General features: G+C 42.8%; 2 protein-coding genes across 3 annotated transcripts in view; one reads left to right on the forward strand and one right to left on the reverse strand.

The window, feature by feature from the left end:
• Window positions 1-18,574, forward strand: part of LOC311111961 (pyridoxal kinase-like) — a 30,856-nt gene extending 12,282 nt beyond the window's left edge. The window contains exons 5-11 of the mRNA XM_084154904.1: window positions 1,611-1,645; window positions 2,934-3,019; window positions 3,988-4,033; window positions 5,610-5,721; window positions 14,874-15,010; window positions 16,659-16,725; window positions 16,924-18,574. Of these exons, the coding sequence (XP_084011030.1) occupies window positions 1,611-1,645; window positions 2,934-3,019; window positions 3,988-4,033; window positions 5,610-5,721; window positions 14,874-15,010; window positions 16,659-16,725; window positions 16,924-17,042 (602 nt within the window). The 3' untranslated portion in view covers window positions 17,043-18,574. The remainder of the gene's footprint in view (window positions 1-1,610; window positions 1,646-2,933; window positions 3,020-3,987; window positions 4,034-5,609; window positions 5,722-14,873; window positions 15,011-16,658; window positions 16,726-16,923) is intronic.
• The window catches only part of LOC311111964 (uncharacterized protein), a 426,062-nt gene that overhangs the window by 4,859 nt on the left and 402,200 nt on the right, over window positions 1-19,003 (reverse strand). The window lies entirely within an intron of this gene.

Consider the following 19,003-nt stretch of genomic DNA (forward strand, 5'->3'; position numbering starts at 1 on the left):
CGTAGGGATGGTGCCAGGTTTCCTCCAGACGTGATGCTTGGCATTCAGGCCAAAGAGTTCAATCTTGGTTTCATCAGACCAGAGAATCTTGTTTCTCATGGTTTGAGAGTCCTTTAGGTGCCTTTTGGCAAACTTCAAGTGGGCTGTCATGTGCCTTTTACTGAGGAGCGGCTTCCATCTGGCCACTCTACCATAAAGGCCTGATTGGTGGAGTGCTGCAGAGATGGTTGTTCTTCTGGAAGGTTCTCCCATCTCCACAGAGGAACTCTGGAGTGACCATTGGGTTCTTGGTCACCTCCCTGACCAAGGCCCTTCTCCCTCGATTGCTCAGTTTGGCCGGGCGGCCAGCTCTAGGAAGAGTCTTGGTGGTTCCAAACTTCTTCCATTTAAGAATGATGGAGGCCACTGTGTTCTTGGGGACCTTCAATGCTGCAGAATTTTTTTTTGTACCCTTCCCCAGAACTGTGCCTCGATACAATCCTGTCTCGGAGCTCTACGGACAATTCCTTCGACCTCATGGCTTGGTTTTTGCTCTGACATGCATTGTCAACTGTGAGACCTTTATATAGACAGGTGTGTGCCTTCCCAAATCATGTCCAATCAATTGAATTTACCACAGGTGGACTCCAATCAAGTTGTAGAAACATCTCAAGGATGGTCAATGGAAACAGGATGCACCTGAGCTCAATTACGAGTCTCATAGCAAAGGGTCTGAATACTTATGTAAATAAGGTATTATTTTAAATAAATTAGCAAACATTTCTAAAAACTTGTTTTCGCTTTGTCATTATGGGGTATTGTGTGTAGATTGATGAGGATAAATATTTAATTAATCAATTTTAGAATAAGGCTATAACTTAACAAAATGTAGAAAAAGGGAAGGGGTCTGAATACTTTCCGAATGCACTATATTTTAAATTAATTCTGCCTATTTTGAGGAAGAGTAACTGGGTATGTTGTTGCTATGGTGGCTCACTAGGGACAAACAACAGTAATATTGCTGCTTTTTCCCCCTTTTTTCAAGCAAATGTCTTTAGGGAGTATGCGAGCACAGACGTTCGTTTCGCCTAGCCGAGATATCCTAGAAGCAAACTGAACATATGTATGCGGAAGCCTTAAGCCCTTACTGCATTTAGAAAAAGCGCTGACAGGACAGTTGTGTCTATCAGTGAGTTCCAAGTAAATAATTCTCAATTAAGCTGCTAACTAAGATTAAAGTTGACATAATTTAATAACACCCGTGAATTTCCATGGAAATTAGTTGAACAACATGAAGGAGCAGGATGAATAAAACTGTTGTAGCGCATGTTTACTGTCTGTTCCGAGGGCAGTGTCATATTCATTAGTGCTCAACATAGCAAAACATTTTGCAACGGAAAAAAGAAAACAAGCATTTCTTCGTTCATGTAGTCCATCCTCATTTCATCCTGTTATTTTCCGTTTGGTGTTTAGTGAATACGACCCAGGTGTTTGCTGTAATTAGCTGACGATTAACATAATCATAAGACATCTTGGGTCAGCTTAACATCGATATAGAACATCTGTAATGTCTGTGTGAAACCTGAGAGATCTGTGTTAGAGATTGAGTGTGTTCTCGTTTGCCTTTTCAGTGTGTGACCCGGTGCTGGGGGACCATGGCTCCATGGTGAGTACTTTATGTTTGTCTGCCTGTATTTTGTATGTTTTATTGAACAGAGCAGAAGAGATCATGAAAAGTTAATAGTGGGAAAGATTGGAAGAGAGTTCATCATAGACACTGGGTCGGATTTGAACCCACACTGACAGTGGTAGGTATGTATCCTACACAATCCAGGCCATGAGAGTACTGTGCGTTTAATGAGAGATCAGATGGTACTAGTAAGTGATGTCACTACTCCTGTCCTGCTCAATCTCATTCAATGGGGCAACACTGACCTTCAGCTTTACCTGACCAATGAGGTAAGTCTAAGGCTGCAGCCACACCGAGACACATAAATGGAAATCGTTTATGCATTCATCTATTGTCAGTGTTTGTCTGTCTGGCAAAAGTTACATTCAAGTGAACTATTTTCGGACGAGCTGCATATGAAAAAAGGCATATTGAGCATTTTCTTTGATGGAAAATCATATCCATTGTCCATTGACTCCCATTGAAAAACCACTGGCACATTTTTCAGACACAAAATCGCAATCTGGCCGCGGCCTTAGACCCCCATTTTCACTTTCTGCTATCCCTTGTCCTTTCTCTGTCCGTCTCTCCCTGTGTCTCTCCCTGTCCCTGTCTCTCTATCTCGCTCCCCCTCTCTTACTGTAATCTCTTCTTTACGTTTATGGGCTGAGCATCAGGGGTCAGTCGACATGATGTCATTGTTGCATCAAGGTGTGTATGTGACGTGTGTGTGCGTGTTGAGGAGTGTGGATTGGGGAATGATAGACCACATCTCATTTCACCGTGACAGATGAAATTAGCATGAGCTGCCCTCGCTGTTTGTACAGAGAGAATTATGCAGAATAATTTGCTTGATTGTGACTCACTGTGCGTGCGTACGTGTTACAGTGTGTGTGTGTGTGTGTGTGCGTACACCAGTATTTGTGTGTGTGTTTGATAGGTAGAGAGAGCACAAGGGCATATATGTATAATGTGTGTTGATGTATATAGTGACATGGAGAAAATGGTGTGTAAATTGTTTGTTTGGACAAGATGTGGTCATCATTCTGATTCACTCAATGCATTCATCCTTTCCTTGTTATGCATCTCAGTAGTCTAAAGTTGCTTCCTTTCCTCGTCCCCTTTCCTTAGTCTGCTCCGAGCTGAGCTAGGCAGCAATTTCAGCTCGGTGTAGATAAAGAAGGGCCAACGAGGAGAGGAAGCCACTTCAGACTATTGAGATGCACCCTGTGTGTGTGTGTGCGTGGCTGCTCACCGGTACTGATGTGTTTCTTTCTGTCTCCAGTACGTTCCAGAGAACCTGCACCCGGTCTACAAGAACAAGGTGGTGCCAGTGGCCGACATCATCACACCCAATCAGTTTGAAGCAGAGTGAGTAATAGTGAACCTATACAGCTGGTGTGTGTGTGTGTGTGTGTGTTTATTTGAGACAGAGAGTTAAATCACCACAGGGACTGTATCGTATCTGTTACTATCACTATCACTAAGCTTCATCCACATCCTAATCAGCTACATTGATGTAATTTTACTCAATATCCTATGAAATCTTATACAGATATACTAAAGGCCTATGTATGGTGTGTAGCGTGTCAGTAAGATGGCTGCTACACTGAGTGGATGGTTCTTGATACCCAGTCACTCCTCTCTGTGTCTGTCTGCTTGTCTTTTTGTCTGTATTCTTCCATCATTTTTCCTGTGTTGGTTTGTGTGTGCTGTGTTGGTTTGTGTGTGTTGTGTTGGTTTGTGTGTGTTGTGTTGGTTTGTGTGTGTTGTGTTGGTTTGTGTGCGCTCCACTGCTTCTCCCCTCCCTCCTTTCATCCCCACTTCTAAGCCACCTCCTCGCTCATCACTGCAATCCCAGTTCTAGTGGTGCACAGGGTCCCTCTGGTGGATACCCAGGGAATTACAGATGAATAATAATAATATACATTGTGTATGAAGTGTTACCGCAGCATAATGATAGTCTCAGTCGTTTAACTTGGAGATGGTAGTGTAAATATTGCTCACTGTCTCTCACTATGGCCACTAGAACACTATAGTAGAACACTAAACAGACTCTTGCTTAGACTGTTTGTTGGTTGCTGTTTACAATGAATGTGGCGTTAGTGTCAAGCAGAGGAGGCTGGTGGGAGGAGCTAAAGGAGGATGGGCTCATTGTAATGGCTGGACTAGATTGAATGGAACGGATGTGTTTGATACCGTTCCATCAATTCCATTCCAGCCATTACAGTGAGCGCATCCTTCTATAGCTCCTCCCACCAGCCTCCTCTGGTGGCAAGGTTAAATTAGTATGTGCGTTTGTGTGTGACTTTATTAATGTGCCCATGTTTGTCCTCCAGGCTGCTGACAGGGAAGAACATTAGCACAGAGAAAGATGCAGTGGAGGTGAGTCACCATAGAACATGCAACAGGTATATTATGTTGTCCTCAAGTCATGTCGAACTTTGTACATAATCCATGGGCTATGTTTGAATACTGATAAAATGCATCCTTCCTTCCTTGAGGTATTCACTGATCTGTAAGTAAGCGGATGGCATCCACCCAATTGTTTTCAACAATCCTACCGTGTCAGAGCTGTGATTTCCTCAAGGAAAAAATAAATGAAGGATGTATTTACAAATATATATATATTTAAGGAGAGTAGAATTTTACTCTACCATATGTTTTTATGCTTTATTACACTGAACAAAAATATAAACGCAACATGTAAAGTGTTATTCCCATGTTTCATGAGCTGAAATAAAATATCCCAGAAATGTTCCATACGCACAAAAAGCTTATTTCTCTCAAATTTTGTGCACAAGTTTGTTTACATCCCTGTTAGTGAGGATTTTTCCTTTGCCAAGATAATCCATCCACCTGATAGGTGTGGCATATCAAGAAGCTGATTAAACAGCATAATCATTACACAGGTGCAGCATGTGCTGGGGACAATAAAAGGCCACTCTAAAATGTGCAGTTTTGTCACACAACATAATGCCACAAATGTCTCAAGTTTTGAGGGAGCGTGCAATTGGTATGCTGACTGCAGGAATGTCTACCAGAGCTGTTGCCAGAGAATTGAATGTTAATTTCTCTACCTCCAACGTTGTTTTAGAGAATTTGGAAGTTTGTCCAACCGACCTCACAACCGCAGACTACGTGTAACCACGCCAGCCCACGACCTCCACATTCGGCTTCTTCACCTGCGGGATTGTCTGAGACCCCCAGACAGCTGATAAAACGGGGTTTGCACAACCGAAGAATTTCTGCACAAACTGTCAGAAACCGCCTCAGGGAAGCTCATCTGCGTGCTCGTCGTCCTCACCAGGGTCTTGACCTGACTGCAGCTGCATTTTATTGATGGCAATTTGAATGCCATCACCTCATGTTTCAGCATGATAATGCAAGCTCCATGTCGCAATAATCTGTACACAATTCCTGAAAGCTGACAATGTCTCAGTTCTTCCATGGCCTGCATTCTCACCAGACATGTCACCCATTGAGCATGTTTGGGATGCTCTGGATTGACGTGTACAACAGCGTGTTCCAGTTCCCGCCAATATCCAGCAACTTCGCACAGCCATTGAAAAGGAGTGGGACAACATTCCACAGGCCACAATAAACAGCCTGATCAACACTATGCAAAGGAGATGTGTCGCGCTGCATGAGGCAAATGGTGGTCACACCAGATACTGACTGTTTTTCTGATCCACGCCCCTACCTTTTTTTTAAGGTATCTGTGACCAACAGATGCATATCTGCATTCCCAAGAAGGGTGGAGATGGGGATTGAAGCCTGTCTCTGCTGGGAGGCATGGATATGTGCTGGGTGGGAGTCGGGTGTTAACCACTCGACCATGGCTCAGCACGGAAGGGTGCATTTTTAAAGTATTTTATTTTGGATAGGGACGTGGCACCATTAGATGTAGCAGGGAGTTGACCTTTGACCATTTCCCCCTGGATGCTGCCTCCTTCCCCAGGTGATGGACCTGCTCCATAAGATGGGTCCTGACACGGTGGTCATCACCAGCTCTGACCTGCCCTCGCGTCTGGGTGACCGCTTCCTTGTGTCCCTGGGCAGCCAGAGGACGTGTAAGTGTGTGTGTGTGTGTGGTCAAGAGTGGGATAACTAACAATGACAATGACAAATATACTAATTGATAAAAAACCATTGTTTTTATAAAAAAGAAAAGAAAAGGTATAATTTTCGTAAATGATATCATAGGTAGAACTGGTGGAGTTATGTCGCACATGCAGCTAACAAAAACATATGGAAATGTCTGCTCTACCCAAAATTACAACCAAATAATTGCAGCATTACCGCAAAAATGGAAGAGGAAGGGGGAAAAAGTAAGGAACTTGTCTGTCGGCCCTGAATTAAAGGCCATCATTGGTTAAAGAAAATTGTGATAAATAAAAAAGTATACCAGTTTAATTTAAGGACCAAAGGATTAACAACCGTCCCATATAGATTGCAAAATAGTTGGGAAGAGATTTGTGACGTACCGATTCCATGGCAAATGGTTTATGAACTGATATGCAAAACGACGCCGGATTCAAAACTTTAAATTATTATACAAAATTCTTGCAACCAATATAATGTTATTTATATGGGGGATACAATCTTCCCAGCTCTGCAGATTTTGCTGCGAAGAGACAGAATCATTAGATCACTTGTTTTGGTACTGTCCATTTGTAGCTTGTTTTTGGTCACAGGTCCAGGAATGGCTGAAGGATTGCAATATTTACCTGGAGCTAACCATGAAGAGAGCACTACTGGGTGATCTGAAAAGTCATAGTCAATCGAGCAATAATATAATAATGCTTTTAGGAAAAATGTATATTTTCAATTTACAATCTGTAGAAACAATGAGAATAGAAGGGTTCAGAACTTTTGTGAAACAGTACAGTTGAGAAATATATGGCAAGTAGAAATCCAATATGGATGGTGTTAAGAGATAGATGGGAGGGGTTGAATGGAGCTGAAGGTTGGGACTAATAACAAATAATAACATCAAAATAACTAATGTAAAATATACTGTGTCCATAATAAGTATATAGGTTGAGAACTTTTGTGAAAGAGCACAGTTTGGGGGATATGGCATGTAGAGGCAAACCGGATGGACATCATGAAAATGATCGGAGAGGTTGAGGGGAGAGGAAGTTCAGGAGTAAAAACGAACAAAATAGAATTATTGTAAAATTGACTGTGTCCATAAAATGTACACTACCGTTCAAAGGTTTGGGGTCACTTAGAAATGACCTTGTTTTCCATGAAAACATACATGAAATGAGTTTGAATAGGAAATATAGCAAAATGCATAGGAAATGTAGTCATTGACAAGGTTAGAAATAATGATTTTTAATTGAAATAATAATTGTGTCCTTCAAACTTTGCTTTCATCAAATAATCCTCCATTTGCAGCAATTACAGCCTTGCAGACCTTTGGCATTCTAGTTGTCAATTTGTTGAGGTAATCTGAAGAGATTTCACCCCATGCTTCCTGAAGCACCTCCCACAAGTTGGATTGGCTTGATGGGCACTTCTTACGTACCATACGGTCAAGCTGCTCCCACAACAGCTCAATAGGGTTGAGATCCTGTGACTGTGCTGGCCACTCCATTATAGACAGAATACCAGCTGACTGCTTCTTCCCTAAATAACTCTTGCATAGTTTGGAGCTGTGCTTTGGGTCATTGACCTGTTGTAGGAGGAAATTGGCTCCAATCAAGCGCCGTCCACAGGGTATGGCATGGCGTTGCAAAATGGAGTGATAGCCTTCCTTCTTCAAGATCCCTTTTACCCTGTACAAATCTCCCACTTTACCACCACCAAAGCACCCCCAGACCATCACATTGCCTCCACCATGCTTGACAGATGGCATCAAGCACTCCTCCAGCATCTTTTCATTTGGTCTGCGTCTCACAAATGTTCTTCTTTGTGATCCGAACACCTCAAACTTCGATTTGTCTGTCCATAACACTTTTTTCCAATCTTCCTCTGTCCAGTGTCTGTGTTCTTTTGCCCATCTTAATCTTTTCTTTTTATTGGCCAGTCTGAGATATGGCTTTTTCTTTGCAACTCTGCCTAGAATGTCAGCATCCCGGAGTCGCCTCTTCACTGTTGACGTTGAGACTGGTTTTGCGGGTACTATTTAATGAAACTGCCAGTAGAGGACCTGTGAGGCGTCTGTTTCTCAAACTAGACACTAATATATTTGTCCTCTTGCTCAGTTGTGCACCGGGGCCTCCCACTCCTCTTTCTATTCTGGTTAGAGCCATTTTGCGCTGTTCTGTGAAGGGAGTAGGACACAGCGTTGTACGAGATCTTCAGTTTCTTGGCAATTTCTCGCATGGAATAGCCTTCGTTTCTCAGAACAAGAATAGACTGACGAATTTCAGAAGAAAATTATTTGTTTCTGGCCATTTTGAGCCTGTAATCGAACCCACAACCCACTCCAGATACTCAACTAGTGTCAAGAATGCCAGTTTTATTGCTTCTTTAATCAGCACAACAGTTTTCAGCAGTGCTAACATAATTGCAAAAGGGTTTTCTAATGATCAGCCTTTTAAAATGATAAACTTGGATTAGCAAACACAACGTGCCATTGGAACACAGGACTGATGGTTGCTGATAATGGGCCTCTGTACGCCTATGTAGATATTCCATTAAAAATTAGCCGTTTCCAGCTACAATAGCCATTTACAACATTAACAATGTCTGCACTGTATTTCTGATAAATGTGATGTTATTTTAATGGACAATGTTTTTTTCTAAGTGACCCAAAACTTTCGAACGGTAGTGTATATAGTATGTATAAGCTGGAAGTAGAGGCCTAAGAATTGTTGTTCACTAGTTTACTCCAATTAGGGGAGGGGTGGTGGGGTTGGAAAGTAATAATGGAAAATATATATTTTTAAAGGATATGTGTATGTATGTGTGTGTGTGTGTGTATATATATATATATATATATATATATATATATATATATATATATATATACACTGCTCAAAAAAATAAAGGGAACACTTAAACAACACATCCTAGATCTGAATGAATGAAATAATCTTATTAAATACTTTTTTTCTTTACATAGTTGAATGTGCTGACAACACAATCACACAAAAATTATCAATGGAAATCAAATGTATCAACCCATGGAGGTCTGGATTTGGAGTCACCCTCAAAATTAAAGTGGAAAACCACACTACAGGCTGATCCAACTTTGATATAATGTCCTTAAAACAAGTCAAAATGATGCTCAGTAGTGTGTGTGGCCTCCACGTGCCTGTATGACCTCCCTACAATGCCTGGGCATGCTCCTGATGAGGTGGCGGATGGTCTCCTTAGGGATCTCCTCCCAGACCTGGACTAAAGCATCCGCCAACTCCTGGACAGTCTGTGGTGCAACGTGGCGTTGGTGGATGGAGCGAGACATGATGTCCCAGATGTGCTCAATTGGATTCAGGTCTGGGGAATGGGCGAGCCAGTCCATAGCATCAATGCCTTCCTCTTGCAGGAACTGCTATCACACTCCAGCCGCATGAGGTCTAGAATTGTCTTGCATTAGGAGGAATCCAGGGCCAACCGCACCAGCATATGGTCTGAGGATCTCATCTCGGTACCTAATGGCAGTCAGGCTACCTCTGGCGAACACATGGAGGGCTGTGCGGCCCCCCTAAGAAATGCCACCCCACACCATGACTGACCCACCGCCAAACCGGTCATGCTGGAGGATGTTGCAGGCAGCAGAACGTTCTCTACGGCGTCTCCAGACTCTGACACGTCTGTCACGTGCTCAGTGTGAACCTGCTTTCATCTGTGAAGAGCACAGGGCGCCAGTGGCGAATTTGCCAATCTTGGTGTTCTCTGGCAAATGCCAAACGTCCTTCACGGTGTTGGGCTGTAAGCACAACCCCCACCTGTGGACGTCGGGCCCTCATACCACCCTCATGGAGTCTGTTTCTGACCGTTTGAGCAGACACATGCACATTTGTGGCCTGCTGGAGGTCATTTTGCAGGGCTCTGGCAGTGCTCCTCCTGCTCCTCCTTGCACAAAGGCGGAGGTAGCGGTCCTGCTGCTGGGTTTTTGCCCTCCTACGGCCTCCTCCACATCTCCTGATGTACTGGCCTGTCTCCTGGTATCGCCTCCATGCTCTGGACACTATGCTGACAGACACAGCATACCTTCTTGCCACAGCTCGCATTGATGTGCCATCCTGGATGAGCTGCACTACCTGAGCCACTTGTGTGGGTTGTAGACTCCGTCTCATGCTACCACTAGAGTGAAAGCACCGCCAGCATTCAAAAGTGACCAAAACATCAACCAGGAAGCATAGGAACTGAGAAGTGTTCTGTGGTCACCACCTGAAGAACCACTTCTTTATTGGGGGTGTCTTGCTAATTGCCTATAATTTCCACCTGTTGTCTATTCCATTTGCACAACAGCATGTGACATTTATTGTCAATCAGTGTTGCTTCCTAAGTGGACAGTTTGATTTCACAGAGGTGTGATTGACTTGGAGTTACATTGTGTTGTTTAAGTGTTCCCTTTATTTTTTTTGAGCAGTGTATATATACAGTGGGGAAAAAAAGTATTTAGTCAGCCACCAATTGTGCAAGTTCTCCCACTTAAAAAGATGAGAGAGGCCTGTAATTTTCATCATAGTCAATTTGGAGCACTCTACTATCCGAAAGGTAAGCTGTAATATGATTTCACAACATAGCATTTTCATTGCAGAGACGCAGTATTCTCCCAATCGTACTACAGTACGAGCGACTTGTCATTGCGGTTTTAGAAGTGCTGCTCAATGACGGAAGGATGACCAGAAAGCCAGACTGATAGCTACAGTAGCTAGCTATTCAATGACAAGTTTGTTCGCGTTTCATGTCAGATAACTCTCTCGTTAACAGCCATTACAGTAATGTTATTGTTAGCTCCCTGAGTAGCAAGCTAGCTAGCTAGCTGGCTAGCCGAGAAACTGCTGCCCGTGACACCTAGCGCGAGCTAGCAAAGAATTGCGTATTGCAGAGCCCAAATGTTTCTAATAATCCATATGACCTATCATAACAATACAGTGGTTAGCTTGTCAGCGAGTCAGCTAACCTGGTAGCTTAAACCCGTTGACGTGCAAATCTACCGGATTCCTTGTTAGCCCTAAATCATAGTGGCCACTTCCTAAAATTGTCTGTTGTTGATTATATCAGTGCGCGCCGGTCAGATGAGAGTAGCTAGTTAGCCATGTTATAGCCTACCTGTCATTGACAGTTATTGCAGCAACAATAACAAACCAGGCAGGGCAGGTTTTGCTGTCAACAGATGTCTTTTGTTTCATGATAACACAAAATCATAGCTCTGTTTGCATCGATTTATTGTCTTTCATTCACCCGAGGAAAAGAATAGCTAACATTCTTTTGAATTCCATCCTTGGGCATGATATGATCGAAGGGACACTACTGGCTATGTCGCTAGAATTTATATTTGAAAGGTTTCTAGCTAGCTAGAGATATTAAACCTTTCCCCCCCAATCAAATCGAATGAGTATGGTTAATCTGTACGAATCTAAAATACATGTCTCTGGTTGACACTGCATTTTATAGCCTAGTTTCAGCAGTTGTAGCTCCCATTTAAAAAACAATCCATATCTCCATATGTTATGTACAGCCTATATCTTTTGATGGTCTTTTGACTAGTTATATTTGAATAATTTGCTATCAATTGTTTTATTTATTTATTTAACACAAAGCAATGTTACTACAATATAACTACAAATGTGAAAATGTATCAATTAACAGATTTTGTGACCATGGTGAGATACGTGAAGTGTCCTTTGTGGATAAGTATGAAAACACTTTCCACTGTGAGAGCTAGCTCAGTATGTGTTCCTAACTTCCTATAGCTCAGTGATTGGGTTGCTCAATACTGCCTTGGCTGCAGTCCTTGTAGTAGATCTGAAAGAGTGCTTCTCTTACAACCTAGGAGATGTATTCAAACACCCAGAAATCCCCTTGGAAACGGTCCAGGTTCTGAAGAGAGTTTAGTGTACTATGTAATTACAACCTTAGTCCACAGTCTCTACAGTATACTCTAAGGAATTTGGCTCAGGTACAGGTAACATTATGGTTGGTGCCATAAAAACATAAAACACTCTTTCTTATCCCCTTGGTAATGAAGAAGTGTGATTAAGATGGAGGACAGACTGGCAGTTTTAATTGAGGTGATATTGGGTTTCTGTTTCTGTTCACCTCACTGCTTAGCTTATTGTCATGACTATCAAATGGCCATTGGGACTGCAGTTAGCATAGGTGAGCCGCTGGCTTCCTTGCCTTTATAAAGAGCTCTTTCAAGTGCCTTTGCTGCAGCTCTTGGGGAGTATAAATCTGCTGGAAATGAGCTTTGCTCCAGTGGCATGCTCTGCTGCTGGTCCTCTGTAGCTCAATTGGTAGAGCATGGCGCTTGTAACGCCAGGGTAGTGGGTTCGATCCCCGGGTCCACCCATACGTAAAAATGTATGCACACATGACTGTAAGTCGCTTTGGATAAAAGCGTCTGCTAAATGGCATATTATTATATTATAAGAGAAATCGCTGGGACCGCGTCATTGGGCAGGGCTGGAGGGATGGGACGGAGGTGGGCTCGTTGATGGTTTCGCCCAGAGCTGCAGAACACTAAGTCTTTCTGATTAAAGGGGTCCTGCTCCTCACGGCCTGTACACAGTACACACACACCACTGCCCCCCTCTCTCAGTGTCACCCACTCACTATGCTTGGCCACTGTGCTCGGCTCGAACTGACTTAGGCTAACACTGCAGTATAGCCTAATACAATCACCTTCTGTTTAAATGGTTGGGCAAGTGCAAAGCTTCAGATTTTTTTAAGCCTCTGGTTTTCCTTGAAAAATGTCACATAACTAGTGAATTCTGTATTAAGACATAGGCTAATATTCGCTTGGCACATGTTAACGTTTTTTTTAGAGGGATTGAAGATTGCCTCACCTTGGTGCTTGTTTTTGTATCAAAGAGATGAGCTGTTAATGATTCCTTTGAAGGGCAAGGTAGAGCCTGTAATTAAGCCTTTCAACACTTGATTAGGCTGTAGATTGAATCATATGATATCATCTCACATTGTCAAAGCAGATGGAAAGGCTTGGGATAAATATACAGTGGGGAAAAAAAGTATTTAGTCAGTCACCAATTGTGCAAGTTCTCCCACTTACAAAGATGAGAGAGGCCTGTAATTTTCATCATCGTCAACTATGACAGACAAAATGAGAAAAAAAAATCCAGAAAATCACATTGTAGGATTTTTTATGAATTTATTTGCAAATTATGGTGGAAAATAAGTATTTGGTCAATAACAAAAGTTTCTCAATACTTTGTTATATACCCTTTGTTGGCAATGACACAGGTCAAACGTTTTCTGTAAGTCTTCACAAGGTTTTCACACACTGTTGCTGGTATTTTGGCCCATTCCTCCATGCAGATCTCCTCTAGATCAGTGATGTTTTGGGGCTGTTGCTGGGCAACACGGACTTTCAACTCCCTCCAAAGATTTTCTATGGGGTTGAGATCTGGAGACTGGCTAGGCCACTCCAGGACCTTGAAATGCTTCTTACGAAGCCACTCCTTCGTTGCCCGGGCGGCGTGTTTGGGATCATTGTCATGCTGAAAGACCCAGCCACGTTTCATCTTCAATGCCCTTGCTGATGGAAGGAGGTTTTCACTCAAAATCTCACGATACATGGCCCCATTCATTCTTTCCTTTACACGGATCAGTCGTCCTGGTCCCTTTGCAGAAAAACAGCCCCAAAGCATGATGTTTCCACCCCCATGCTTCACAGTAGGTATGGTGTTCTTTGGATGCAACTCAGCATTCTTTGTCCTCCAAACACGACAAGTTGAGTTTTTACCAAAAAGTTATATTTTGGTTTCATCTGACCATATGACATTCTCCCAATCCTCTTCTGGATCATCCAAATGCACTCTAGCAAACTTCAGACGGGCCTGGACATGTACTGGCTTAAGCAGGGGGACACGTCTGGGTCTGCAGGATTTGAGTCCCTGGCGGCGTAGTGTGTTACTGATAGTAGGCTTTGTTACTTTGGTCCCAGCTCTCTGCAGGTCATTCACTAGGTCCCCCCGTGTGGTTCTGGGATTTTTGCTCACCGTTCTTGTGATCATTTTGACCCCACGGGGTGAGATATTGCGTGGAGCCCCAGATCGAGGGAGATTATCAGTGGTCTTGTATGTCTTCCATTTCCTAATAATTGCTCCCACAGTTGATTTCTTCAAACCAAGCTGCTTACCTATTGCAGATTCAGTCTTCCCAGCCTGGTGCAGGTCTACAATTTTGTTTCTGGTGTCCTTTGACAGCTCTTTGGTCTTGGCCATAGTGGAGTTTGGAGTGTGACTGTTTGAGGTTGTGGACAGGTGTCTTTTATACTGATAACAAGTTCAAACAGGTGCCATTAATACAGGTAACGAGTGGAGGACAGAGGAGCCTCTTAAAGAAGAAGTTACAGGTCTGTGAGAGCCAGAAATCTTGCTTGTTTGTAGGTGACCAAATACTTATTTTCCACCATAATTTGCAAATAAATTCATTAAAAATCCTACAATGTGATTTTCTGGATTATTTTTTCTCAATTTGTCTGTCATAGTTGACGTGTACCTATGATGAAAATTACAGGCCTCTCTCATCTTTTTAAGTGGGAGAACTTGCACAATTGGTGGCTGATTAAATACTTTTTTCCCCCACTGTGTATATATATATATATATACACACACACACACAGTACCAGTCCAAAGTTTGGACACAGCTACTCATTCAAGGGTTTTTCTTAATTTTTTACTATTTTCTACATTGTAGAATAATAGTGAAGACATCAAAACTATGAAATAACACATATGGAATCATGTAGTAACCAAAAAAGTGTTAAACAAATCAAAATATATTTTATATTTGAGATTCTTCAAATAGCCACCCTTTGCCTTTGACAGCTTTGCACACTCTTGGCATTCTCTCAACCAGCTTCATGAGGTAGTCACCTGGAATGCATTTCAATGAACAGGTGTGCCTTCTTAAAAGTTAATTTGTGGAATTTATTTCCTTCTTAATGCGTTTGAGCCATTTCTTGTGACAAAAGAATAGAAAAGACAATGAGCAATTGATGTAACTGTAATGGTTTTATGTCCCATCTGTGAGTCATTGGTCATTGGTGGAACATTTCCTCTTCTTGCTTCTCCAGTGATGCCTGATGGTACCAAGTCCACCCAGCGGGTCCGTATGGAGATCCCTAAGGTGGACGCTGTGTTTGTGGGGACAGGGGACCTGTTTGCTGCGATGCTGCTGGCCTGGACTCACCACTACCCCAACGACCTCAAGGTCTGCAAAGTGCACTAAAGCCAGTTATGAAACATAGAGGGCTCATTTGCCACAAAAGACTGTGATTGTAAGGTGAAGTTGCCCCTAGACCAGTGGTCACCAACATTTTCTGAGTCAAGATCACTTTCTGAGTCACAATGCAAGCCGAGATCTACCGCTCAGATTTAAAAAAGAAACATAACTTAAAAAACGTAAGCCTATGCAACATTTACCAATTATAAACAGTTCTGTAGCAATGAGGTTTGTGCAGTAGGCAATAGGCCCAATATATTATCACTATGCTTGAATTGCCCTGCCAAAGTTGTTCTTCTCAGACCATTTTGATATTGTTTCAAAATGTAGGTATATGATAACACTGATAATAGATCATTTGTTGTATTCCTTGTGAGGCACAGCTGAGTGAGCATAATCATTTGGTCTTTTGATTGATGGCCTGCGTCTGATGGTCAATCTGAGTGGAGGGAGGGAGCAGCTTTGAGGCTGCCTCTTACCCGACTCACCGTCCATCCTCTCTACCTCCCTCCACTCAGAAAAGGGGACATAGTCTTCCAGCTGATGGCAAAACTTAAGTCGCACTGCATTATTTCTGCCTCATGCACCAATTCATGTTGTTACCTCTATGACCAGAGAAAGTGAAATATTCCTTGATATTAAAAAAGACACAAGCCGCAAATAATAACAACGTAAGCTTATCGAAACACTTTGCTAAACTCATTCATTGCAGCTGCAGTAATGGTTGTAGCATGAGTGGAAGTAGGGAGAGCACGCATTTTATGGCTTATTTTTTCAGTCTATGGCACGACCAAACTGTGTAGACACGGTGATCTGAGCTATGTGATTGGCTAGCGGTAGACCTATAGGTGCACTTGATTTGCTCTCTGGGCCTGCCGGGTAGGCGGAGTTCTACCTTCAGACACATGAAATTGTTCAAAATGGTAACACTTTGCCTTCCCGGCACTAGTGCTGCTGAATCAAGTGCACCTACCGCCAACAGCATGAACCAAAAAATAATAAAAAATAGGAACACAAGGCTTTATCATTGGGTTCTTTACAGAAATGTTTGGTAATCGACTAGGAATGGCTTGGAGATCGACCAGTCGATCGCGATTGGTGACCACTGCCCTAGATACTGATCTTGAGTCAGTTTTGCATTTCCCCCACTATGGTTACGATTGGGGAAGGGGAAGCTGATCCTAGATTTAGGGGAAACTTCACCCCTGAGCGTGTATTAATGGCCCTCCATGGCGCTGCCCATGCTGTCAGAGAAGCAGCCAATAGAATAGATTGGAGGTGCACCCTCTAGGTTTTATAGCTCTCTCTTTTATAGCTAAAGCTCACCACTGATACTGTCAGCATCATACTTATAATGATAGTGATATCAATCAGTCAGCTACGTTCCCAACTATTCAAACTTCCCCCCAAAATTCTCAAGGTATGGTCAAACTTGATAGTTGTGGTATGCTGGTACTCTTACCAAGATTACAAGAGTAGTCTGGACCACTGAAGGGGTGCTCAGTCCTATGATTTAAAAACTGCAATTGTAAAAGAAGGCTCAGGATGGCAGCTTAATTTCCTTTAAAGTTTCAACATGCTTTCAACATGCTTTGACAAACAAGTCTCTCTCTGTCTTTCTCTCTCTCTCTGTTAGACTGCATGTGAGAAGACTTTCTCAGTCATGCATCACGTTATCAAGAGGACCATCTCCTATGCTCACGGTAAGACAAAGTCAAGCATCATTTTACTCACTGTAAGAAGTATTTGTGTGTTTATGCGCTTGTGTTTGAGATGCTTGAACGCTCATTTGCTCCTTCTGTCTTTGTTTTTGTCTTTCTCTGGGTGATTCTCTCCTCTTTTTGCCCCCTCCATCTTTCTCTCTCTATCTCCCTCTCTTTCTCCCTCTCTTTCTCTCTCAGAGTTAGCAGGGCCTGGCCGAAAACCCAGCCCGCCTCAACTGGAGCTGAGAATGGTTCAGAGCAAAGCGGACATTGAGGACCCCGCCATCGTGATGGAGGCTACTGTCCTAACCCTATAGAGCCCACACCCCCCCATCTCCCACCACCCCCTCCCGCGCCACAACCGCACAATGTATAGGTGTTGTACATTTTGATCTGTAATGTGACATTGCCTTAGAAATCTCTTACAGAGCACAACATTTCCATATGAGGAGACTTAGCAGGGTATGGATGGACAGACGGGGGGGGTGAGTGGAGGAGGGGAAGAACTGAGTGGGCCGGGGTGGGTATAATGCACCTCATGCACCTCCCTTCGACAACCTGGTCTCTCTCGGTCTCTCTTCATCTCTCCCACTCCCTCTATGAGCTCGCCTAACCTCTTGGTTTGTCCTGCACACACAGCTTCACAGCCCAGCCCAGGCCTAGACTATTCCAAGGCCAGGCATCACAGGGCTTAGGCCTATTGGAGTTGCAGCACTAGCTAACTACAGTGACAATGTGGTGGCCCAGGCTAGCTAAAGCCTAGCTCAGGTTAGGAGGTTATATCTGGCCTGCAAAAATCAACCAACCAACAATCTGTCAATCAATCAAGCCTTGTGAAATACATGCACAGCTGAGGGCAGAATACTGATCAGGGATAGGATAGAACCTGAGGCACTTATTTGAGTGGAGGAGTGGTGGTATAGAACCTTTTTACCTCATATGTCACAACAGGACAATGGTTTTGGGTATGTTGATTCTTAAATCAATTGTCCATGTTCGGTGCTTAGATCATGATCAGTGTATGATCATTCTAAGCACGTCACTAACTTTGTGGTTGTATGTTTTTGTGTGTTGTTTGTTGTTTGTTATTTACAATGTGTGAAATGCTGGAGATCTATCATTTCAACATTTGTTGATGTATGATCCTTGTGTGTTCAAATTTCAATGTTATTGGAATTACCATGCGTATGTCTTTTATTTTGTTCTTAATTGGTTGCAAGGACTAGCAAGGATAATCTACACTGTTCATTTTATACATGCAAATTAAGCAAAACATTCATATACTTTTTTATGTATTTGTATATTTACATATCTTGGGCAGATAGAATATTGATATGGTTTCTTTGTCTGTGCCAAACTTGTGAAATCAAATTATGTTAGAGAGTGCCGAACTGGCTGTTTCCTGATACAGACATGAGATTGCAATAAAGTTAATATGAATCCTGTTATTTAGCCAACTTGCTGTAAGTTTTCTGTCTGCCCCTGCTTTGTGGGGAATTCTCCATATCTTACGCTCTGTTCTGAAGAATGAACAATGTGGAGAAAGCTGATTTGATCTTTCTGATGATGCTATGTTACAGGGACTCAAAGTTGAGGAACCAACCATTTCTCCTCAGACAGGAGAAGTGTCCGTGTGCAGGACCAATCAGGGGTTAGTTCTGCTCTGCTGACATGTACTTACTCCTCAGCTTTTCATGAAACCAGTGAACTGTTTAATCTATGTTCCAGCTGTGTGTTACTGTACATTTGTGTGTTTGTGTGTGTGTGAGAGAGTATGTACATGTATGTAAGTGTATATTTCATCTGTAATGGGGTTTTAGGGGAGGGTGTGGGGTGGGGGGAAACTAGTTAAAAAAAAAAAAAAAAAAGAAGAGAAGCAATGACTTATCATCCAGAAACTAGCCTTTCCGGTGCTCTTGTAGGAATAGCCCAGCTGCTGGCTAAGTCAGTGGTGGTGAGGTTTGTTGGCTGTGCCAGCTTTTGAACCCAAATACTGTATGTGGGCATTGAACTCCAAAACGGAAGCACCTAAAACTGCCATTGAGTGGTCCGAGTGTGTACTTTGAGTTGGAGCATGGGGGAGTTGGATGGTCGTGGCTGTCTGTGTCTTCTGGCAAGATATATATGTTGGTCTGAAGTGGGTTGCCTTGCAAAATGGAGTCTGGTCACATAACCAAATCTTCAGCTCTCCCAGTATTCTGTGGGAAACCATGGAAACAGTTTGAACATATTGACTGTTGTTGCAGCAATGTTTTAGCACATTCCCTGGGGGAAACGT

Source organism: Coregonus lavaretus (assembly GCF_964263955.1).
Source record: "Coregonus lavaretus genome assembly, chromosome: 38".
In the NCBI taxonomy this organism is placed as follows: domain Eukaryota; kingdom Metazoa; phylum Chordata; class Actinopteri; order Salmoniformes; family Salmonidae; genus Coregonus; species Coregonus lavaretus.